A 24,748-nucleotide genomic window follows, 5' to 3' on the forward strand; every position below is an offset into this window, starting at 1 on the left:
TGTGTGACAAGTCCTGGGTGAGGAGCAGGACCCTCGCCCTCATTCCCAACGCCACCACCCCCTGGAGTCTGAGGCTCCACAGGCCAGGCAATGAAGGGAAGTAGCCCACACACTTCAACCCGGGGCCACAGTTGGAGGTGGGGGGATCTAAGAAACACCCCGCCGATGAGTTTCTGAGTAGGGAAGTGGACCGGGAACAGCGCATTTCCTGCTTCGCTTGTGCGATTCCCAGGCGGGGCCAAGCGGGAACCGCGACACGGTCAAGGAGTCGCCCATTGCCAGGGCGGGGTTGGGGGGCAGCCTCGAGAAGACTCCGTGGGACAGGGGAGGGATGCGCGAGGAGGGAGTGGGAGAGGGCGTCCAAGCAAAATGTATGCTCCCATTCTCGAGGGGAATGCACTTCCCCAAATACCCTCTCTCCGTTGCCCCCCAACTTTTTTTTTTTTTTTTTAGTCCCTAAGGAGAGAGGCCGGCGCAGCCAAGGAGCAAGGCAGTAGCTGTGTGGGACCCGCGCTGCAGCGTCTGCCGGGCTCCGGCCTGGTGGGGGCATCCAAGGCCGGGGGCGCGCGGCAGCAGAGAGGGTGGCCGCGATCTTCCGGGCCACTCCTTCCTCCCTACCCCTCCCCTCCCGCCCGCGACCTTCGACCTCCATCCCGGACCCACGGGGGACTGGCCCCGGGAAAGGGAGGAGATGTGAAAGGTACCTAGGGGCGCGGCGCCGCCGCCTAGACGGCGCCAGGGCTCGAGGTGCGAATCCGCGGCGTCCGGCTGCGCGGCCCTACCTGGGAAGTGCGGGACCCTCGGCCGCGCTCTGAAGCCGCGCGCCACCTCGAGCCGGGCTCCAGGAGGCAGCCGCCAGGGCACGATTTATAAATGCAAAGGCCTTATTGTTGTTCTTTGTTCCAGGGATACCATTGTCTATTCGTCCACGGGCCTCTCGGAGTTTTCCCAGGGTTTGCGGCGCGCACTCCCCTCCCCTGCCCCCACAGACTTGCTCTCCAGAGCCAACCCGGATCTGCCTAGGTGCCCACGATCCTTCCCGATCGACTTGAGTGTCCTTCCTCCAGCTCCTGCTTTCCCAGCATCGAAAACACAAAAGCCTGCCGGAAATCACCCAGCCTTTGCCTGGTCACTCAGGGGCCCACGGTTAAGCGTGGCTCTGATTTTTCCAGGTCAGCCCCACGGTTCGCCACCTACCCGAGTTAATTTCTGCGCCCGCTGACCAAAGGCCCCTACTGGCCAGAGGTACAGCTTCTTGGTGCGCTAGTCGCTTCCTTGCTCAGCCTTTCCAGCCTCCCGGGAAAGTGAGCGTAATTAGTAGCCAGGAGCCTTGCGACCCTGGACTGTGCTGTGCGAACGCACCAGGCCGGCTACGGGAGCTGTGTACTCGGCTCTTTCTTGTGCAACTTGTTCCCCTCCACCCCACTGCGTAAACCTCTCGTGTTGAGAAAAGCAAGGCTTGCAGGAAGCCACTCCGGATGTTTGCTGCTTTACATGTGGCATTTGTGGCTGGCTCTGATAACATCCCGGGTCACCGCGTATTAAAGTGAAGAGACTGAAATAGAAGACTCCACATACACCGCGCGCCGGTCAGCGACGCCTCAGCCCTCCACACTGCCCCCCGAAAATACGTGACAAGCGAAGGATCAGAAGAAATGACATCTAGGTCACAGTATGTAAAAGGGACTAGTTTTGGAAAGCCACCACAATTCCTCCCTGGTAAATTTGTAAACTGCGACTTTATGATCCCAGGAAGGGTTTTATAAGAAGTCGGGGGGAAGGCGCCAAAATCTGAAGCTCTTACTCCAGCCTACGATGTGTACTTTCACCTGATTTCTCTTACCCCATCAAGATCAGTCCTCAGGGACAAGGGCAAATAAAAATAGGGAAACCCTGCCAGGCGCAGGTGGCTCAAGCCTGTAATCCTAGCACTTTGGGAGGTCGAGGCCGGCGGATCACCTGAGGTCAGGAGTTCGAGAACTGCCTGACCAATGTGATGAAATCCCGTCTCTACTAAAAATACAAAAAGTAGCCGGGAGTGGTGGCCTGCGCCTGTAATCCCAGCTACTCGGGAGGCTGAGACAGGAGAATCGCTTGAACCCGGGAGGTGGAGGTTGCAGCAAGCCTAGATCGTGATTGCACTCCAGCCTGGGCAACAAGAACAAAACTTCGTCTCAAAAAAAAAAAAAAAAGGAAACCCCGTGTTTTCTTCCCTCATCATTTTCTCGACCTTCTTGGCTCCCAGGCTCACCTCTCCTGATAACGGGCTGGGTGATGAAGAGTACGAGGATGAAGAGAGCATACAAGGCTAAATCTGTGCATGTACATTTTTTGGATTGTGTGTTTCCTGTAGTCTTTTTTAAAGGAATTAGTGAAACAGATTAGAAAGATAAAAATGGATTCTGGATAGAACATTGTTTTTAATTTTCAGTGTTTATTCTAGGAAAACTCCTTAGTTCTTAAAAGATTTTGCATTAAGAGAAAATTCTACTTTGAGATCTTTGAAAACTATTTATTATCCAGAAAAATTAGGCAAGATGATTTAAAAAAAAAAAAAGCAAAAAGCAAGGTACTATGGGTTAATTTGTAGATTACTCTCCCTCCTATAGTTTTGTTGCTTATTTAACCATTTGTAAAATGTTTTTGCTTTATTCTGAAGCTCATTTTTTTTTTCAGAAAAAATTAAAGCTTTAAAAGTACATTATCATTTAAATTTGTCTAAAATCAACTGCTTTCAAAACTACCAATTAAAAGTAACACCCTCCATGATTTCTTTATGCAGATTTAAATTTTTTTCTTGTCTGGATCTTAGAGACCCAGGAACTAGAAATACTTTCTTAACTTGTCCCTAGCCAAGGCTTCACAGCTACTTGCAGAATTAAAGATAAGTTGGCTTAAAACAATTGTGCGAGAGTTCTTTGAGAAAAAGCAATGCCAGAGAAACTGAAGGCCAGGAGTTTGCAAAAGCTCTGTGTTTTTATGGATGCCACTAATAAGCGGGACTGGACAGACGACTTTGTTGCTGTAGTATCACACTCAAAGCGGCAGCATTTTACCTCTCAGATTCCAGGTGTAAGCTCTACTTTTTGATCACGCCTTTGTAAAAAGGAAAATCTGTTCTGGAGATTGATATATTGATTTCTTTGCAAAGTTATCTTAATTACGCAGGAATGGCTATGTTAGTAACCCTCAAAAAACAACGCAAATACACAAACATAACAGCCTGGCTTAGTGATTAAGAGCTCCAAGTCTGAAAGCAGGCCGCTGGGTGTGAATTCCACCCTCTCAAGGCTGTAGTCTCTGTAACTTCTCTGCCTCAGTTTCCTCTCCTGTAAGATATAATAGAGCCTACCTCAAGGTTATTATGAGGATACACTCATTTGCCAATGCCGGAGGGGCGCTAAGAATAGCAGTGGCATGCTATGTCATTTCTTAGCGCTGCATAAGGGCTTGTTTTAAAAATCCCACTGAAAAATTTTTTTCCCCAGATCCAAACACAGGTTTAATAGTCATTCAGATTTCACTCCAGTCTAAACAAACGTATCTAATTATCTGCCAGAATAACCACCTTGAACTGACTCTAAGAGCTACAGTTACTTTGCAGCTAAAAAAGATTGTTCTCTCCCCCCTAACAAACTCGGACATTTAGACAAATATTGCTGCTGTCTTTACATTTTAGAAATCAGTATTAAGCCTCATCTCTTACTGAATACATGAGAAAGAGTTTTGTTATGCATATCTTATTATATGCATCATGTACAAATTTTCACACTTTCACATTTGCACATAAAAACTGGTTGGTTTGTCATCAGTAAATGCTTTAAATTCTTCAACGTGATGGAATATTGCATACAGAACGTCGCTCCACATTTAATCTTGCTTTAGAAAGCTAGGATTTATCTTAGACACAGCATTTTGAGTATAACACAGCCAAGGTGAGTCCTTGGTGGTGAAATTGTATTTTTAAATTTATTATTAACGCTGTCTGTCGCATTCGAGAAGACACATTTGAAGAAGATGCCGGTGAATTTCCTTGAAGTAAACTAGGTCACCTACCACTGAGGCACCCTCGGCTTCTACAAAGATATGCTTTAAAGAGAATAGAGTGGACGTTCAGTATGTTAGCCTAAACGACCTTGGGCAAGTACGTCTATTCCAAGGTACAATCAGCCCTCCCAGATGGCTTTTCAGGAGTCTCCCTAACACAGGAGGGAGAGGACCGGCGCCAGAGCCCGGCTCCCGCTAGTTTTTCTGGGGGCAGGTGTAGCCCTGGGCGCGGGTTCGGGGGGAGGGGCAAGGGGCGGGCGTGGGGTTGGACTGGACCACGGGCTGGGCGTGGGCCTAACAACGCCGGACCGGCCCGCCCTCGCCGCTCCATTGGCCACATCTGTGCAGAAAAAGCCCCGCGGCCCAGGGGCGCCCGCAGTGTCAGTAGGCCGGCTGGGGGCTCCGGCTACGCAGTATACCGCGACAGGCTAGAACACCCGCGGCGGCTTCGGGCCGGGAGACCCACGCAGCCCTCGGGGCACCTCTGTGCCCCGGGTCGGGGGAGGCGGCGCGTCCGGCGGAGGATTGCGGGCAGCGGGTCAGGCCTGGAGCGCCATGAGCAGCCCGGATGCGGGATACGCCAGTGACGACCAGAGCCAGACCCGGAGCGCGCTGCCCGCGGTGATGGCGGGGCTGGGCCCCTGCCCTTGGGCCGAGTCGCTGAGCCCCATCGGGGACATGAAGGTGAAGGGCGAGGCGCCGGCGAGCAGCGGAGCTCCGGCAGGGGCCGCGGGCCGAGCCAAGGGCGAGTCTCGTATCCGGCGGCCGATGAACGCCTTCATGGTGTGGGCTAAGGACGAGCGCAAGCGGCTGGCGCAGCAGAACCCCGACCTGCACAACGCCGAGCTGAGCAAGATGCTGGGTGAGTCCGGGTCGGGGACCCAGGCGGCCGGGCGCACTGGCGTGAATCGCTAGGCGGCTTTCTTTGAGCCCCAAACGGTGTTCTTTGCGAGCCTGACGCCAGAGACCAGGAGTGTGCAGCCGCCACGTCCTTCCTAAGGCCCTGCATTCCCTTCCCGCTTCCCGCTCTCCGACCCTCCAAAGCAGCTCTCCGCCTTGCTCTGCGGCGCCCGGATTCCCCGGTTGGCCCGGCCCGGGGCGCGGGTCCCACGGCTCTGGGAAGGCGGCTTCCTGGCACCTGTGGGCAGCGCGAGAGGCCCCCTGGCTCCGAACTGGGCCGGTGGTGACCCTCCCTCGACCCTTCCCTACCTAGGTGTCCTTTTCCGTTTTTGAACGACCCGCTGATGGGAGGGCAGAAAGCGCTTCCAGAGGACCAAAAGAAAGGGGTGCCTTTAGAAGACGGGTCTTCCCCAAGGGCTCGGCCTCCGAGTCCCAGGTCTCCCTCTTTCACTTGACCCCAGTTGCTCATTTCGAGGTGGGAAGGAAGAGGTGGGGCCGGGTGGGACCAGAATGGGCCAGGAGGGACCTGGAGCTGCAGCGCAGCCGGTAAGCCCTGCGCCCCTCTCCCGCTTCCTTCGACCGCGCAGGCAAGTCGTGGAAGGCGCTGACGCTGGCGGAGAAGCGGCCCTTCGTGGAGGAGGCCGAGCGGCTGCGCGTGCAGCACATGCAGGACCACCCCAACTACAAGTACCGGCCGCGGCGGCGCAAGCAGGTGAAGCGTCTGAAGCGGGTGGAGGGCGGCTTCCTGCCCAACCTGGCCGAGCCGCAGGCGGCGGTGCTGGGCCCCGAGGGCGGCCGCGTGGCGATGGACGGCTTGGGCCTCCCGTTCCCCGAGCAGGGCTTCCCCGCCGGCCCGCCGCTGCTGCCCCCTCACCTGGGCGGCCACTACCGCGACTGCCAGGGTCTGGGCGCGTCCCCGCTCGACGGCTACCCGTTGCCCACGCCCGACACGTCCCCGCTGGACGGCGTGGACCCGGACCCTGCCTTCTTCGCCGCCCCGATGCCCGGGGACTGCCCGGCGGCCGGCGCCTACAGCTACGCGCAGGTCTCGGACTACGCGGGGCCCCCGGAGCCTCCCGCCGGCCCCCTGCACCCCCGACTCGGCCCGGAGCCCGCGGGGCCCTCAATGCCGGGCCTCCTGGCGCCCCCCAGCGCCCTGCACATGTACTACGGCGCGATGGGCTCGCCCGGGGCGGGCACGGGCCGCGGCTTCCAGATGCAGCCGCACCACCAGCACCACCCCCCGGGCCCGGGGCAGCCGTCGCCCCCTCCGGAGGCACTGCCCTGCCGGGACGGCACGGACCCCAGCCAGCCCGCCGAGCTCCTCGGGGAGGTGGACCGCACGGAATTTGAACAGTATCTGCACTTCGTGTGCAAGCCCGAGATGGGCCTCCCCTACCAGGGGCATGACTCGAGTGTGACTCTCCCCGACAGCCACGGGGCCATTTCCTCCGTGGTGTCCGACGCCAGCTCCGCGGTGTATTACTGCAACTATCCTGATGTGTGACAGGTCCCCGATCCGCCCCAGCCTGCAGGCCAGAAGCAGTGTTACACACTTCCTGGAGAGCTAAGGAAATCCTCAGCCTCAAGGGCTTTTTTGTTGTTGTTTTTTAAAGGTGTCTTGGCATGTAATTTATGGTAATTTATTTTGTCTGCCACTTTGGGGGGGTGGGTGAGGTTTCATTTAAAATTTGTTCAGAGATTTGTTTCCCATAGTTGCATTGTCAAAAGCCTATTTCCAAGTTCAAGTTAACCAGCTTTGACTGTGTCCCAAAACAGCTTCCTCCATTTCCTGAAAGTTTATTGATCAAAGAAATGTCCCGAGTGTGTTGTTTTCTTTCAATCTTCTAAAAAATATCCGGAATCCTGCTTTTTCGCTCTACAAGTATCTCTGTTACACTAGTCTTATTAAAAAAAAAAAAAAAGTTTCTAAGATCAATGTTAAATATTATTAATGTAAAATTCTCATCCTCTTAAAAAGGGTGAACATAAATGCCTTCACGGAGTATCTCTAAAAATAAACATGAGAGTATCTAACTTTGATGTAATTGTTTCGGGGAAGGAAAGAAGAAAAACATTCTGGAATGACCCTACTTCATTTCAAGTAATCTTAGTTTCTAAAACTAATGGTTAATATTTTCAATTCCAGAATATCACTTAAACTAGAAGGGGATGTCCAAGTAATTTTGATTTTCTAATTGTTGAATCACAACCTTGACCTGACTACAAAGGCTTTTCGGGTGTTTTTTTTAATCTGTGTTCTGTCTCTTTACACTCCTCAACATTGAGTTTGCCTTTAATCTTCACATTTTCACACCTTGGGAAGTGGTGTTGCTGGGTTTAAAATAAAGGAGTCACAGAAACAAATCAAAATAAAATTTGCATTAAAACAACATTTAATATACTTAGCATTTAATTTGAATAATTTTTTGTTTTTATATTTAATACACACATGGATGACTGCACAAACTGGGGGGAGAATCCGTGAATGGTTGGTGTGTAGTGTCTTACAAATTCAGCTGAAGCTACCACGACCCCTATTGTATCACCATCATTACCTTAGGAAGAGACAGTTAACAGGGTTGTGAGTAAAAGATGGGGATCAGCCCCTGTAATCTGCCATGCTAATAGCTGTGGCACGTCTTGCCACATTTTACAGATTGAGACAGAAATGGAAACAGGTGACTTATAATGGGCATTTCCTGTGCCAGATGTTTGTTCAATGCCTTTCTGAACAGCTTTTGAGCCTCAGCAAGCCTGCAGACTTAAGTGCTATTCTTCCTCTTTTGCAAGTGAGAAAAGGAGGCATTAGGCCCTCCCCTGCCATGTATATGAAGGCTTATATTACAAGTTCTTATGACACATTTCTTCCCTGATTTCCTCTGGACCAGGGTGTATTCGTGGGCACTGGGAGAATTTACATCTGGTGGTGAGAAACTATAATTAACCTAACCAGCAAGTGCTATAGAAAAAGGAAGGCTTGGAGGACAGCTTTAAGCATTTACATGGGAGAGATGTCTGAGCCGAAATGATTGGCTGGATTGTGCTGAAAAAAGGCATGGAATATGTTTTTCTGAAGGAATTCCTGGAAAGTGAAGGATGGACAGTTTCAATGAGGAAAGGTAAGTCTATTTTGTTAGGCATAACAGGCTTCCTTTAAAAAGGTTAAATTCTTTCTAACTCAGCTCATTTGGGTTGTTTCCTGCTTCCAGCCTGAGCTCCTTCCCCAGGGTGTCCCGAGTTCCCAGTAGATGAAGTGGGCCAAAGAGCTACCAGCCCAAGTTCAGGGCCATGCTCCGATTATACTTGGCATTTTCATCATACTCAGCCCAAGGAAACTCAGTTGTACATTGGCTGTCACCTCTTAACAATATTAAGATAAGTACAAAAAAGAGAAAGAAAAAAGAGTTCTTAGGGGAAGGATCTAAAGTCCTGTTAAATTACATTCTTAACTACTCACCAAATGCCAGTGGAAAAGCAGTAAGAGCTAAAATTGCTGAGGAAATGTCCATGCATTTACATGGTTGGAGGGATTGGTCTTCACAAAGAATTTTTTGGGGTAGAGGCATCAAGCCAATTATTTTTCTTTCCTCAAGCACTCGGATCAAGTGACTGCAGGTAGCAGCTAGTGATTTTTTTTAATTCTTAATTTTTATGGATACATAGTATATTAACGGGGTACATGAAATGTTTTGATACAGGTATGCAATGTGTAATAATCATATTATGTAAAATGAAGTTTTCCTTTTTCCTAGCATTTATCCTTTGTGTTACAATCCAATTATACTCTTAGTTATTAAAAAATGTACAACGAAATTATTACTGACTATAGTCACCCTGTTGTGCTATCACATACAAGGTCTTATTCCTTCTATTTTTTATTTTTTTTGGTAGTTTCAAATTACCAAAAAAAGGATCAAAATAGTTGGTATCCTTAAACCTTTTCTCATTTTAAAGTACAGGGATGTGGGCCCTGGTGGCAAAATTAGAAATAGAGCTTCGGCGGCCATTAAAGACCATTATAGTTTTAAAGTGAACAACAGAATGTAAAACTTCTGTTGGACGGCTCTATGTCATCACCAAGTGCACAACCCCCCCGCCCCGTGACATCACCAAATGCATAAATCTCCTCTGTGACATCACCAAGTACCTAGACCCCTGTTTCCTCAAGTAGATTCAAATGAAGTGACCATAGGTACCAGCCAGTGATTTTTGGAAACAAAACATTAAATCCATCTCAAGTTTTTACTGTTTTATTTTGGAGACAAATATACGTAAAAGATACGTAGCTTTTCTCCCTGTGTCTACTTTTGGTGCTTTAGAATTACATTAGGAGGTAAGAACCCAGCTCTTTTATGAGCTAAGATAGCCAGACTTGATGCCAGTATAGAATGTGTATCCGGAGCCTTTAGGAAGAGAGTATTTTTCCCCTATGAGGACACCAACTGCATCTCTGTTAAAGCTACTGGGTGGGTCTGATAAGTTACAGAAAAACTTATAAATTACTTATACAAGCTGCTAAGAGATAATATGACAATGAAACAATTTACTTATCAGTAGATGATTGTACCTTCAGTTTGAATCATGCTGCACTAGATATCAGCTTGAATTTGTACTGATATTAGGAAAAGCACGTACAAGCCAAAGGAATTCAGATAAAATGAAAGGGGTACAATGAACCAAAAGACATCATCTCAGCCTAACATTTTAAAATGTCCTATTTCATTTTGTTTTCAGTACTGTGGCTGTCACATAATAGACGTTCAACATTCCCTTCCTCCCCCTGTTCCTCTTTGATTTGTTCTGACAATGGTGGACAGGGAGAAGTATTTTACATCCATTATTTCAGCACAAATTTATTTTTCCTGCTTACAAGGTGCTTCCTTCTGGGTCCACAATATTCATCTGAAGAAAAATGGCACTGATAGGCTCAAGTTCCTCCATAGGGCAGGGTCCTAATGGACAGAGCATTTCCTTAGGTCCTCTGGCCTGGGATCCAGCCGCCTCTCAGTCTTTCACTATAACACTTATCCCTACCCTCCTTCTAATGAGAAGGTGGCTGTGAGCTTTCTTCAGAATTATCAAGCAGCTTTATGGGGATAATTCAGTGAGTACAATCCTCCATATACAAAAACTGGACCCTCACCGCTACTATTTCTCCCAGCTTGGTTCGAGATACTGGAAACTAAAATGTCTTAGTGCAGCACCTAGTACACAGCAAGTGCTAAATAAGTTGTTGTGATAATACTGATGTTCTCTAATGAAAAATTTTCTCTGTAGCTCAGATCCAATAAAATACTTTAAAAAAATCTCTTCTTGCTGAAGAAATTTTGGCTTTGACAATCTTATTTCCACTTGAATCAAAGTCTTAAACATTTTGCCAAAGTTGACCTCCTAACAAGTATTCCCCAAATTGATGTTGAAAAAGATGATCTTGTGAGGGCACTCTCTGTGTGGAGGTTCAGATATGAAAAAAATTTAAACATCAGTAGCCATGCTGTGGATCCTACTTCTGTGAGTCAGCGCCCGAACATAAGCCTGATAAATGTTAAGCAAGAAAAAGAGCTCTGGTGCCTATGCAGTTAAGCCCAGCAGTTTTCTGCTCTCAGGTGGGGACTGTCTCATTTTCACTGTTACCTGACTTGGCACAGGTAAGTGCTCAGAAAACTGAGCAACTTGGTAGGTGGTACCTCAGTTTTCTCTTGGGAAGCCCCAAGGGAACTCAAGAGTTCCTGCTTTGCCTGTCTTTTCTCTTTGAGACAGTCACCTGGTAGCTATTATTCCCTTCTCTTAAATAATGTATCTGGACATGAAAATTTAACCCCAGACTGTAAATTACTGGAGCAAGGACTGGAGAATAGCTCTATGAATAAAGCCAGCAGTGTCTGTCCTCCGGAGGAAGAAAAGTCCCTGCAGTCTGGCTCAGAAACTTAGCTTTGTGAGTTTGGAGACATCAGCGACTTATTTCTGCACTCCATCCGGCTCATCTGTAAAAAGCAGGGGTGACTGTAAAACATTTTGCCAAAGTTGACTCTGGCTAATGACTGAAGGCTTCACTGAATTGTTGTAGGGATTAGACGAGATTACGCTGAAGGAAGTGCTTTGGTGCCACAGAAAGTGATCTCTCTCCCTCTCTCCCACTTCCCTGTCTTTTGATTTTATGTATCTCTATTTCAGCTGACTTGGGGTATTTAATTTCATTCTTCCATTGGGAAAGAAAAAACAATGGTAACTTACACCCCCACCCCCACCACACACACACACCCGTGCTTTCCTTAAGTGAAATGGGAATTTTACAGCCTTGTAAGATTGTGTTTGCTGGAGACACGGCATCTGTGTTTTACTTTGTGCTTTGGACAGCTCAGTCTCTTTGATTATAAATGAGAAAAAAATAATTGTCAGTTGGAGGACTTTGTATATAATGTCTTAATACATAGGAACTCCCATTTTGCATGAAAATACTAAGATCTTTATAAAAGGGACAGTTAATTGGGACATAATGAATGCAATAGCAAGTTTGCCAAGATTTATCTTTCTGTTAGTCCCTCCTCCCATAGGGTGGTTTCTTAAAGCCCTGAGTCATATTTCCATGCCATTTACTTTTTGAGAACTGAACAGAGTCTGAATTCTTGAGGATAAATAAGCAGAGTGTAATGGAGAAAACAGCAGATTAAGAAAAGATTCTGGCTTCCAGTAGTTCCAGGTAATACTGAAACACGATCTGCAGGCTTTTAAATTCCTCAGTCCTCAGAAGTTATTTCTATGAACTGATGGATGTGGATGGACCTACGGGAAGATAATTAGTAGACACCAGCAAAATGGAAGGAGCAATTTTATAGCTGCCCCCTATAGAGTGGATTCTTCTGCTTTTTAAAATAAATATTTGTTTGGATGTTTGAATACAATAGCAAGGATCAGAGGTGCACACGAGTGCACCAAGAATATCGACCTGAGAAAGCACACTGAGATTACAGGAAGGAAAAATAGAAAATAAAAATTTAGGTTTGTAGTTTCAATAAAGAGACTGTGGGTATAGAAAACTTATAGTTTTATTCATTTAAAAATAATTTTAAAAATGTAAATGATTCACATGCTTACAAAAACTCAAACAACATGGCAGACAGGCTTGTAATATGCACAGAGTTGTCAGAAGTTTTCATCTCTCCCCAATCCCCTTTCCACAAGTCAGAATCAATCCTTTTTCCCCCTCACACTGGGCATTGCCTACATTGACAATTCTGCTTGTCTAGTGGTTAATTAACATGCCTGCATGGCTAATTTTAGACTTACGAATTTTAGACATTTACTTTCTGCTACCACAGCTAAGAATTTCCTGTCCCGCTTTTCCCTGGAATATGGTTACATCTTTATTTCCACTTCTGTTCCTGCCTTTTAAAGTCCAGGACTACATACCGTTTTCTTGTTCCATCGAGAAGGCGGGAAGTCTTGATTCCTAACTGGGAAAGGTGAAGACATCGTGCCTCCACCCTTCCCTGAAGCACTATTCCCCTCTCCGGCTGAGATGGATTTTTAAAAACAGACTGGGGTGGGGGGCAGCACACAGAATATTGATGCACGCGTCATATGAAAAGGTGTACACACACACACAGACACACACAAACACACACACACACACACACACACACTCTACAGCATGATCAATCCCAGACAATTGGGGCCGCTTACGGCCATGATTGTGACTTTAAATTCACTCACTTCTTACATCCACGAGGAAAGAGAATTCGTTTCCCTAAATCTTATAAAAGGGGCTAGCCTTAGGCGCAGTGGCAGCCCTGTTCCCCGCACCCTCCTGCCCTCCGGTTCCAGGCGGGCTGCGGAGTACCTCCCGCGCGGGCCTACGAAGCGCAGACTTTGCTCCCGCTGCTAATTAGGGCGCAGTAACAAGGCTCTGGATTCACTTTAACTTAAAAAGTAAAAGATCTTAGGTCTGATGGTGCTGGGGGAAAGGCGGGGAATGGGGCGAGGAGAACTCGGCCCGCGCGGGCCCCAGCCGCGCGGCCACCGCTATCCCCAAGACGAGACTGCGACGTCGCGCGCCAGCTTCGAGGAGTTTTGAGCTCTTGGCTTAGTGCCGCGGTCCGCCCGGCGCTAGAAGACAGTGCTCGTGAACTCGGCCTAAGCCACGGTGACTCGAAGGTGAGAACGCGGCTTCGCGGTGCACCGGCTCGGGAGCCCGCCTGCCGCGCAGAAGCTTGGGAAGGTCCCAGCGCGACCTTTCCTCCGAGGAGGGAAGGGGAAGGGGTTTGGGCCTCGGCACATCCTTTCCTGTGAGGGGGAAATTCAAACCCTGTAACCGCCCGCTGCTAGGTGGGGACCTGGCGATGCTCTGCGCCTGAGTTCTCAGCGGTACAGGTGGAGCCTGGCGGCGGGAGCCCAGGTTCTCCATGGGCGGGATGGTCTCAGAAGAGGCCCCGCGCCCGGGTGCGCCCGCAGTGTCGCTGGGCCGGTGGTGGTGCTGGCTACGCCGTGGGCTGGGACTGGCCCGGAACGCGGACGGCGGGTTCGGTCTGGGAGACCCGCGCAGCCCTCAGGCCATCTCAGTGCCTATATCCCTACCCCTCCGCCGGGTCGGGGGAGGCTGCGTGTCCAGCGGAGAGTTGCGGGCTCGGGACAAGCAGGCCTGGAGGGCCAAGAGCAGCCGGTATGCGGGATACGCCAGTGAGGACCAGAGTCAGACCCTGAGCGCGCTGCCCACGGTGACTGCCGGGCTGGGCCCCTGTCCCCGGGCCGAGTCGCCGAGCTCCCTCCGGGACTTAAAGGTGAAGGGCGAGGCGCCGGCAGGCAGCTGAGCGCCGGCCGCGGCGGCGGGCCGAGCCAAGGGCGAGTCTTGCATCCGGCGCCTTCAGGTGGGGCGAAGGTCGAGCGCCAGAAGCTGGCAAGGGACCCCCGCCCAGCTTGACGCCCAGCTGCGCCCGACGCCGGGGGAGGCGGAGCGCGGGGAACCGAGGCGCCGGGAGCCCCGGACGTGGGAGGGCTGGGCTTCTGCGCGGGGAGACGCCGGGCTCGGCGAACATCCGCACTAGCCGGTCGGTGGCTCTACCTCCGAGAGCTCTCTCTTATCTAGTGATTCTCATATTTACTCTTTCCCTTTAGGTGAACATGATCGGCAAGTGCAGAATCGTCTTAGGGGCTGGAGATGACATTAAATAAAAAGGTTTAAAACCAAATTGTTAATTATCTCCAGGTATAAACGTTACACAAAATTTTGCAGTCTTGGGAGAAGGGTTTTAATGTGCCTCCTAATCAGGCCAGGTTCTGCAAAAACAAAACAAAACAAAACATCCCTATTTCAAGTTAAAAAGAATGCTCCTATTCCAGGTTAAAAAAAAAAAAAAGTTGTATTCCTTTTTCATTTATCGAGTAAGGAATTGAGAGATGGGTGCTGACTTATTACAGATTCAAACTTTTTGCCACAAACGGAGCTGGAAATGCATTTAACAGCCTTTTAGGAAAAGCCTAAAGCTTTAGAATTTCAACATAGCCAGGTTGCAATCTTTTTTTAAGAAGGAGTTTTGCTTACCTCTTGTTGCCCAGGCTGGAGTGCAATGGCGTGATCTTGGGTCTCCGCAACCTCCGCCTCCCGGGTTCAAGCGATTCTCCTGCCTCAGCCTCCCGAGTGGCTGAAATTACGGACATGCACCACCACGCCCGGCTAATTTTGTGTTTTAAGTAGAGACGGGGTTTCTCCATGTTGGTCAGGCTGGTCTTGAACTCCAGATCTCAGATAATCCGCCCGCCTCGGCCTCCCAAAGAACTTGGATTACAGGCGTGAGCCGCCGCGCCTGGCCCAGGTTGCAATCTTGATCTCTTTTTGTTGCTGAAGTTTTGGAGTGTGGCCTCTACCTGTAGGTCTTTTGACATTAATAGGGAGCGGCTTTTCTGTTTGTTTATTTTTTGAGATAGGGTCTCGTTCTATTGCCCAAGCTGGAGTGCAGTGGCGCATCCCAGCTTACTACAACCTCGACCTCCTGGGTTCAAGCGATCCTCCTGCCTCTGCCTCCCAAAGTACTGGGATTACAGGCGTCCGGCACCGCGCCCGGCCTGTTTTGCTTTTAAGAGAAAGAATAACGTGGCCAGAGTTTGTTTGTTTATTGTTTGCGACGGAGTTTAGCTCTGTCGCCCAGGCTAGAGTACGGAGCCTCTGCCGGCTTATTGCAACCTCTGCCTCCCGAGTTCAAGCGATTCTCCTGCCCCAGCCTCCCCAGTAGGTGGGATGACAGGCGCATGCCACCCTCTCCCGATTGTTTTATTGAGAGAGATTTATTTATTTAGTAGAGACGGGGTTTGGTTATATTGGTCAATCTGGCCTCGAACTCCTGACCTCAAGTGATCCATCCGCCTTGGCCTCCCAAAGTGTTGGGATTACAGGTGTTAGCCACCGCACCCGGGCTGTTTTTTGCTTTTAAGGGAAGGAATAAAATGGCCAGAGTTTATTTTAATCAAACCAGTGTAAAACCTTTATCTTCTGCATCATAGCTTCATTTAAAATTTACTTATTTCATAAAAATGTAAACAACATTTGAATAGAAAAGTTTCCCTGCCCCAGTCCCAACTTTAGACATCATAATTGCTTACTATGTCCTGTGTTCCCTTGCACACATTTTCTATCTACAGTCATACAAAGGAATTTCTTCCCCAACCCCCATGGGATCACATTTTCCTATTATTCTGAAACTTGCCTTTTCAGTTAACAGTACACATTTGGTGGTCTTGTATTCCTAGAATATGGACTTCGATTTACCGGTTGATTGCCTTCTCCACTCTACCCTGGGGTCAGCCCCACTTGTACCGTCTCTAGTCCATTGTCAGTTTGTGATTTAATCCTTTATATCATGTACAATCTGAGCCCTGTGGCCCCTCACACATGCACAAACTGAGTTTATGCACAGAGCAGATAGTACCTGTACTTAAACGTAGAGGACTCACTGGGAGCACGTTTTACTCCAAAAGGGGCAAAAATTTTGCTCATCGTAAGTGCAGTATTTTTTTACAAGATGGGTGTTTTCTGTGCCTCAGGGGTGCTGGCAGAGGGAGGTGCATGGAAAACTCTGTTCAGGTTACTTCCTCCTGGAGAATTGTCCCTCCGTTGCCTGCTTACCGAGTCAGGTGCTGGCCTGCGTGGATGGCTTGTTGGCATTTCCGGGACCCTCCTGTCCTAAGGCTGAGATCTGAGAAGCCGATTCTGTCCCGGAGGTGAGATCTGCCCCGATAATCGTAGGCTGACGGGCTCCCTGTTCTGGCAAGATGGTTAATGTGTACCTCCCCTCTCACACTGTGTTCGTCTGGGTGATAAAGTGTGTGGGGCGCCTCTCTGCCAGCTTCCTGTCCTCTTGGGAGATGTCTGCGCTTTGTGAGTTTGGGAAGCGACTAGGTCCCCAGCGAGGTGGGCACGGGCGGAGGAGCTGCCTTCCTCGGGGAGGCGGCGCAGCACGGGGTTCTTGAGGGACCAGGCTAGCGACCAGAACCGGCCCCCAACCCCTGGGAGGCCTGGGCTTGCCCTTCCCCGCGTGCCCGTGGCTGCGCCGCACGTGGCTCCGGGCTCGCTCCCGTTCCACCGCCACGGCCGCCCACGCCCTACGTCCCCGCTTGACCGCCTGGAGCCGGACCCCGCCTCCCTCGCCCTGAGATGCCCGGGGCCTGCCGGGCGCCTGCAGCTAAGCGCAGATCACCGCTGCAAGCCCTCGGTCCCCGCATTGCCGGGCCTGCGGGCGCCCCCCGGCGCAGTGCGCGTGAACTGTGGGCGATGGTCTCGCCCGAGGCGCGCGGCGAGCGCGGCTTCCAGGTGCAGCCACCGCGACAGCACCCGGCGCGCCAGGGCAGCGATCGCCACTCCGGATACTCGACCTGCGGGTCGGCGCAGACCCCAGGCAGCCCGCCCAGTCTCCTGGAAACAGCCCGGGCGCGCGTGCCGACTTTAACGCCGGTTCCTCTGAGTTGCGCTACCAGTTCACCACGTATCACTAAGCCTGCCTTTCTCAGAAGGATCTTTCCGGTAAGGACAGTGTTTAATATTGTTAACGTATCAAAGGAGGCAATGAAAATGTGCTCTGCTTAAGCATATGCAAAATCAATCTATTTCCGTTGTCTACTTATGCACGTTATTTTTTGCATTAAAGTTTGATTATTTTAAAACTGTAAAATTAATGGGCAGTGGCAGAAACCGCTTTCGTTCCTCCAAAAGTTATCTTCTGCCAACTAGTTTTAAACATTTTCCTAACAATTATTGAGTATCTTCTGCATTTTAAGTCATTATTTCTAAAGTTCTTGGTTACTGACATCTTGTAAATTTGAAAAATAAAGTTTTTCTTAAAAAATTACGTGTGTATGTAGGTTTTGTATTCTGCAAAATTAACTGAAGAGAGAGAGAGAGAGAGAGAGAGTGTGTGTGTGTGTGTGTATGTGTGTGTGAGGTCCCGCAGGAAGCAGCTAAGGTACTTAAAGGGGGCCTGAAGAAAGATCATGAATAGTCTATACATAAAGTGAATCCATCTTGGGACTGGAAGCATCCTGGGGTCCAGGCGCTCAAAGCTCCACTTATCAGGCCTGACTGGGATGATGGCAAAGCAGTCCCTGGAGCCCACAGTGACCTTGGCTTTAGGAGTCCTGCCAGCCAGGAGTTCTGACCTTGGGAAGTCGAGCAAAACTGCTGCTAATTGTGGTCCCGAAAGATGGGACCAGGAACTAAATCCTGAAGAGAATCCTGTTGCCCACCTGATTTCCTGACCAAACCTCCGAACCAGAGGACCTGAGGCCTGTGGACACAGGCACCGGGAGAGGGCAGGGAGAGGACATATTCCGGGGGACACCCAGGTGGAAAGGGCCAGGCTTTCCTATAAGCAGCTTCATGGGAGGGCGTTTAGCAGAGCATCTGAGAATGAAGTGAATAAAATGGACCACCATGCTATGGGTGTGGAGCGTCAGGAATGGGAGGATGGAATCTTAGCTGCTGCTTTTCTCATCCTCAAGAACTTCATGACCCAGATAGGGACCCAAGTAAAAATGAATAACAATACAACATTCTCCAGTGGAAGGTTCCTTCCCTACTTTCTCTGGCTGACATCACTTCCTAGAAATGTTGAGTGACACCCTCTTAGGAGCTTGTGTTTTGCCCCTTAAATGTGAGACGTTTGAAATACCAGTTTCTGAGGAGGCCTTTTCAAAGGTTTGGGTAGATTAGTACCTGTGGAATAGCTAGTAAAATCGATTAATAAATGCCATTCTCCATGATAAACGTAAAGCATATATCTCGCTATTTTTCATACTACTTACTTAAGACTGAATGAGCTTGGCTACTTTCAGACCAAAAATTAGCTATGGTTTTCAAAAGAGCTCTGTAATGTTTGAGTGCTTTTCCCTGGAATCAGGGATGTGGATGTCGGGTGAACGATTTTTGTAGAGGGTTTCTAAAACTGGTTTTTCAGGAAGCATGTTTGTGATTAAAGGTGTAGCTCTATTCCCCGGATTCTTGTTAAATAAATTTTGAAATGAAATACTGTAATACCACATGACCAGCACTGTATTGCAGTTTAAGAACTGGTGATCACCACTGTATTGCACTTTAAGAATTGGGGACACAGCTCCCTTTTTGTGCTCTCAGATGGGATGTGATGATGGCAATTGTTGCTGTCTCCCCAGCAGAGCTTTGGTTTTCCTTTGGGGAACTTGCCCTTTCAGCACTGTCAGCCAGGAGGTCTGGATGGAGGTAACTGGGGTGAGCCTTGCAGGTTTCAAGCTTGTCAGCATTGCCTATTCCCCGCCCTCCCCACCCCACCCTGTTATTGAGTTAAAGGAGAGCCATGACTCACAGGCAGGTGGATCACCTGAGGTCAGGAGTTCGAGACCAGCCTAACCAACATGGAGAAGCCCCATCTCTACTAAAAATACAAAAATTAGCAGAGCGTGGCAGCACATGCCTGTAATCCCAGCTACTGGGGAGACTGAGGCAGGAGAATCGCTTGAACCCGGGAGGTGGAGGTTGCAGTGAGCTGAGATTGCACCATTGCACTCCAGCCTGGGTGACAAAGCGAGACTATATCTCAAAAAAAAACAAACAAACAAACAAACAAACAAAAAAACCCAGCTGCGGGTAGTGACTGGAGGCAGCCCTCCTTGGACACAGTGGGGCTGACGGTCTATAACCAACACAGCCATTTTCATGAGCATTGGGCCAGGAGACTACCAGTGGAGAATGGACACAAAGCCATCATGGTGGGAGGGAAAGCAAGGACACAGAGAACCTGGATCCCAGGTGACAGTACTGAACCTCAGACTACTTCAGTTATGTGAGCAAATGCAGTTCATTTACTATGAGCTTGTTTTCCTTTCACTGGAAACAAAAGGACTCATAACAGATAACCAGGGAAGAGGGCAGGCTAGAGCAGTGATGCTAATTCTACTGGCTCACACAAGGAAATACCAAATATGGAATCTCCTTGGGCCACTGGCATTTGTATTGCGGGGGTTCATCCAGAAATGCCGGATCTCAGATCATCATCTCGGCACTTCTACTTCAGATTGGTCCAGAACAATACCTCTCAAATGAATATGCATGCAGACCTCCTGGGGATCTTGCTAAAATGAAGTTCCAAGATTTTGCACTTCTAGCAAGTTCCCAGGGAAGGCTGACTGATCATACTCAGAGAGCAAAGCCCTGATCTACACTTACTTCATAGGGGCCATTCTTTTTCTTTTTCTTTCTTTTATTTATTATTATTATGTTTTTGAGATGGGAGTTTTGCTCTTGTCACCCACACTGGAGTGCAATGTTGCAATCCTGGCTCACTGCAACCTCTGCCTTCTGAGTTCAAGCGATTCTCCTGCCTCAGCCTCCCAAATAGCTGGGATTACAGGCATGCACCACCACGCCTGGCTAATCTTGTATTTTTAGTAAAGACGGGGTTTCTCCATGTTGGTTAGGCTGGTCTCGAACTCCCGACCTCAGGCGATCTGCCTGCCTCAGCCTCCCAAAGTGCTGGGCCTTAGGGACCATTCTTAACCTAAAATACTTCAAGTTCAGGACACTGAAGAGTCATTTCAGGAAAGTCACTAGATGAGAATCTTGGGTCATGTGTCCTTGGCTCCTTACCTCAGCACGGCCTGTCCTCCAGGCCCACCAAGGTCCTCTTTCTTTTCTCCAAAGTCTTATCAGTGATGTAGTTAGATTTAGACTGTTGTGGGCTGACAACAAATACAACCTGTTGGTGAGTGGCGAGCAGCCCCCACTTCCTCCAAGCATTTCCACTGGCCTCACTGCCCAATTCATTATTGCTCATCATTTCACGAATCTGTTGCTGGTTTGCTTGTCTCTCTTACTAGATTAGAATCAGGCTCTTGCTGTAACACAACATATTGAATTAGATACTGAGTTTCTACCTTCTACAAGCCAGTGATTCTCAAAGCAGGTTGCAAACTGCAATCAGTGGAAGCTTTAAAAAAAGACTGAGGCTTGGTCTGGTCCTGAGATTCTGATTTAATTGGTTTGGTCTGCAGTCAGGGTGTTTTCGGTTTTAAAATCTCTTGAAGTGTTGCTAATTGCTGTCATAAATAGATGAACATAATTGATATCACAGAGCTACCTGAGAAGTCAGTTACTTATTTAGGTATTTATTTCATCAAATGTTTACTGAACATCTATTATATGCCAGACACTGCATTGTCTTCAAAGATAAGGCACATATATTTCCTGTCCTAACGGAGCTTGTCATCCTGTAGAAAGGAAAAGTGTATAGACAAATAACTGTAATGGTGTGTTCAATGCAATAACAAGTATTAAAACTATGTCAAAAGTGATCCTCTGGTAGAGTGATGGATTCCATGTAAAGGGGCATGGGATAAAGGTAATAATGGCTGACAGTAACTATGGAAGAGGACGGCCTCCAGTAAGTGCTGATGTGTGTGTGAGGCCTTGAAGGAGGAGGGAGTCCAGTGAGGAAGGTGGGTGGGAGATGGGGTGAGGAAGGTTTTCCTGGGTTGAGGTTGGGGGATTCGCAGATGAGAGGGTGGAGAAGCTCAGCGGCTTCCCTTCTGTTTTCTTTGTAAAATCAGAGTGGAGTGAAGATCTGAGAGGGCACAGTGGTGGGTGTTGGGAGGGCGGGGGGGGGGGCGCAGTGAGCTCTGTCCTGCACCGTTGCAGGCCTGATAAAAGTGAGTTCATAGATGGGCGTCCTTCAGGCTGGTGTGAGCAGAAGCTCCCATGTAGACAGAGATGACTGAGGCTACAGGATTTACCCAAAGCTCCGCTTTCAGCAGCAGGAGTGAAGGCAGACAAGAGGGCCAGAGAGTGTTGGTGAGACTGGGCTTTGAGAGTTTACAGTTCCATGTGGAGGTGAGATCTGAAGGGAGCTTGGAAAAAAGGGGAGGGAGACACTGGGATGACAGGAGAAAGTATCAGAGGGGAATTCCAGAGACAAGTAGGTCAAGGTGACCAGAATGTGCAGGGCGGGCTGCTGAGGGGGTGACAGTCACTGGCGTTGTGGAGCTTGGGGACGTGGATGCTGAAACCCCCCATGGTGGGGCGGGGTGGGGGGAAGATTGAGATCCTCTCTGTATGTGGTTCATGAGATGCCCACCAGTGGGGGAAGGCAAGTCTGGTGGGAGTGAATTTGAGGAAATCACTCAGGATATAAAGGAGCGAGAGGTAATAGAGAACACAAGGAACAAGGCACTGAAATGCAGAACAGAGCCCGGGAGAAACAGGAAAATGCTGAAGAAAAAAGGCACAGATTCCTAGTGATAAAAGGAAGCCTTACACATCCTTCCGGAAGCTGGATTTTTGTTTTGTTTTGTTTTGTTTAGGGGCAAAAGACCTAGAGTTCAGAAACTTTGCTAGAGGCAACAGTGGAACTGTTGCTATCAGCTAAGGGCCAATCTAGAAAGCATCTCTTATCAACTCTAGTTGATAGCAGGCTTTACAGATAAGCGATTTCAACAGTGCACCGCTCCTGAGAACTTCTGGTTAGAATTAATTGATCTTGATCACGGAGTGCTAAACTTTAAAAATCATTATTAAAAAATATTCTGCCCAACAGCTGCATATTGATACCTTGAGGCAAAGCCCCATTCATCTGGGGTCAATTACAGTTCTGCTCAGCCTGGAGGGACGCCTGACTTCCCACACTTGACTTTCCTCTCTCCCCCAGACCCTAGAACCTTCCCTTATCCTGCTACTGAGCATTACAGCCAGGCTCTCTATCTGACAGCATAAAGACGACACCCAATGTCAAGAGGAGCACTATGTGACCCAAGATATAATGGGACTCCAGAAGGTGGCTGGCTTTCCCCGAATTTCCCACTAGAGGAGCGGGGATGCGCCTGGGGTGCTGGAAGCATGCGTGCTGGGGCCCTCCTGGAGCCCTCCCCCTCCAGAGAAGTCCAATACTCTCCAAAAACAGGGCACACAGACCCTGCAAGATGAGTCCCCTACTTGGAGAGAGACTGAGCCACCCAAAGACCTTCAAGCACAGAACCCGAGTTCACCAACCAATGAATGCCCCGAGCATCCTCAGACCCTCTGCAGCCCATGCTGGTGTGAATGTGGAGTCAGTTCTCTCTTGAAAGTGCCTTACTAGCGGCGGTGGCGACATCCCTGTTTGCAGAGGAAGAGAGGCCTTCCTCTTCCCAAGTGGACCCTACACTTCACTCAGGGGAATCAAAAAAGAGGAGGATAGGGCTTTCTGCCTTCCTTCCCCAAGCTTTTGTTTGTGGGCGGTCTCGGGCTTTTGCCGAACCGTGGACGCCAGGACCGTCCAAGAGCAGAAGGGCTCGGTCTGTGGGGGAGTCTCCAGGTGCGGCTACACAGAGCGTGGGCCAGCACACCCACTCCCGTTACTCATGCAGCTTGGCCCTGGCTGAATGCATGAACAATCTCTTCCAGGCACTCCCTGTTTTCACTTCCCGCTGCCCACAGGGCCCCTCCTCTGTCTGACCCTTGAGGTCAACATGCTTTCTGGCTGATCCACCGGGCTTCCTCCCTCGGGCTGGGCTGGAGGCTGTTTTTTAACTTCAGGGGTTCCTGGAGAAGAGCTTCCTCTGGCCCTCCACGATCACATCAAATGCACTGGACTCAGGGTCTTGAGAGTTGAAGATTTGGAAGCAGAAGGATCAGTGAGTCCGAACAGTGGGAAGGAGCATGATGCAAGAGGCAGGACTTGAAAACTCCGTGAGCGAAGGTGGGCAAAGGGCCGCCTCAGACAAGGAGAGATGGGAGCGCCTCGCATTCTGGGTGCCTTGGTCAGCAGCCTGAGAGGCCGGCGCAGGGACACAGGGGTGTCTGAGGGGCTCTCGTGAGAGTTCCTGCAAGTGGCATACTGTGGCAGGGTGGGCGCTGTACAGGTGACCTGGGCTCCTGTTCTTAGAGCGCCCTAGCTAGCTCTGTGACCTGGGGCCGGGCCCCAACCCCCAGAAGGTCTGTTTCCTCCCTGTAAAATGCAGTGATTATATTAAATAACTACCTGCAGAGTCACTGTACGGATTGGAAATATTTGCAAAGGGCCTGTCTGGATGGAGGAGACCCGTGTATCGGAGTTCCTCTCATCTGATATTTCCACGGGAGCTGTGGGGGCAGCTGATGGGAAAGAGCTTCTGCCCCACTAGCCCAATTCTGTACCCACCAGTGCAGCCTGAACCTCTGAGTGACCACCCTCCTGAGCAATCATAATTCACTAGGACAGAAACACGAAACAGTTTTGTTTGTCTCGTGGAACGGCTTTCACTACGTTCTCTTAAAACTCCCTGCCTTGCTCTTTAATGATCCCTTGGGAAGGTTTTGTTACTTTTTAGTTACTTTTGTTAAAATCAAACTGTATTTATTTGAAAACTAGGAATGCAAAAAGTCAATTTGCTGTAAAGCCGCAATCATAGTTTAAATCTTAACCTTTCTATTCCCTCCCTAAAGGATTAAACCAGGACCCTATCTACCAGCCTGGAGGAGGAGGGACACCCCGCCTTACAGATATCCCTTCTCCCCTCCCTCTCTAAGGCAGTCTCCTGCTGTGTGCACTTTAGGCTGGGGTGTGGAGGAACGAGAGAGAGAGGAACAAAGGTCATTTTACCTACCTGGTGGCCACTGCTGTACTTATCTCTGGTGCTTCTCTGCAGGTCATTTACTGGATTAAGATCCCCTATGTGGCAGGGTCCAACTCTCTCTCGGGCCACATGGGATGCTTTAGAGGGTGCTGGGGGTCACCATACTGCCTCCTTCCTGGGAGACAGGCTGCAGCTGGCCACTTCCATATCCACCTCCCTCTCAACTCCCATCCTGGGCGGCAAGTCCACAGCTCTGTGCGCAGGCGCCCTCACCTGGAAGGCAGCTTTCTCTGTGGGGCACTGGCAAGATGACTAGGGCCTGGCCACTTTGCATGGCGCCCACTCTCCACGGGGGAAGTCTATGCACTACGGAAGGTGGAAGGTCGTGAGATAGCCCCTACTGCCCCTCTCTCTCAGCCCTGCCACTTCCCCTCAATTCTCTTTTTTCTTTGTTTAGGTAAGATCATCAAATTCGATTCTTAGACATCAAATCAGGAACCAGAGTTCAGCTCTCCTTTATTGCATTCCCTGAAACATCTGTCTTCCTTTTCTTTTTTCTTTTCTTTTTTTTTGAGATAGAGTCTCACTCTGTCATCCAGGCTGGAGCACAGGGCATGATCTCAGCTCACTGCAACCTCCTCTTCCCAGGTTCAAGTGATTCTCCTGCCTCGGCCTCCTGAGTAGCTGGGACTACAGGCACACACTACCGCACCTGGTTAATTTTTGTATTTGTAGTAGACACAAGCTTCATCATGTT

General features: G+C 49.5%; 1 protein-coding gene across 3 annotated transcripts; it reads left to right on the plus strand.

The window, feature by feature from the left end:
- SOX17 (SRY-box transcription factor 17) lies at window positions 1-7,340 on the plus strand. Of its 3 annotated transcripts, XM_017531793.2 has the most exons (4): window positions 1-700; window positions 907-1,172; window positions 4,048-4,909; window positions 5,535-7,340. In XM_017531793.2, exons 3-4 carry the CDS (start codon window positions 4,603-4,605, stop codon window positions 6,452-6,454), a joined length of 1,227 nt encoding a protein of 408 aa, XP_017387282.1. In that variant the 5' UTR covers window positions 1-700; window positions 907-1,172; window positions 4,048-4,602; the 3' UTR covers window positions 6,455-7,340. The 3 variants fall into 3 exon arrangements, with proteins under 3 accessions (XP_017387282.1, XP_017387283.1, XP_017387284.1); XM_017531794.2 differs by lacking the exon at window positions 1-700 and having other exon boundaries at window positions 736-1,172; XM_017531795.2 differs by lacking the exons at window positions 1-700; window positions 907-1,172 and adding an exon at window positions 1,206-1,672.
- The last annotated feature ends 17,408 nt before the right edge of the window (window positions 7,341-24,748 follow it).

The sequence above is a fragment of the Cebus imitator genome, unplaced genomic scaffold (assembly GCF_001604975.1).
Source record: "Cebus imitator isolate Cc_AM_T3 unplaced genomic scaffold, Cebus_imitator-1.0 Scaffold73, whole genome shotgun sequence".
Lineage (NCBI taxonomy): Eukaryota > Metazoa > Chordata > Mammalia > Primates > Cebidae > Cebus > Cebus imitator.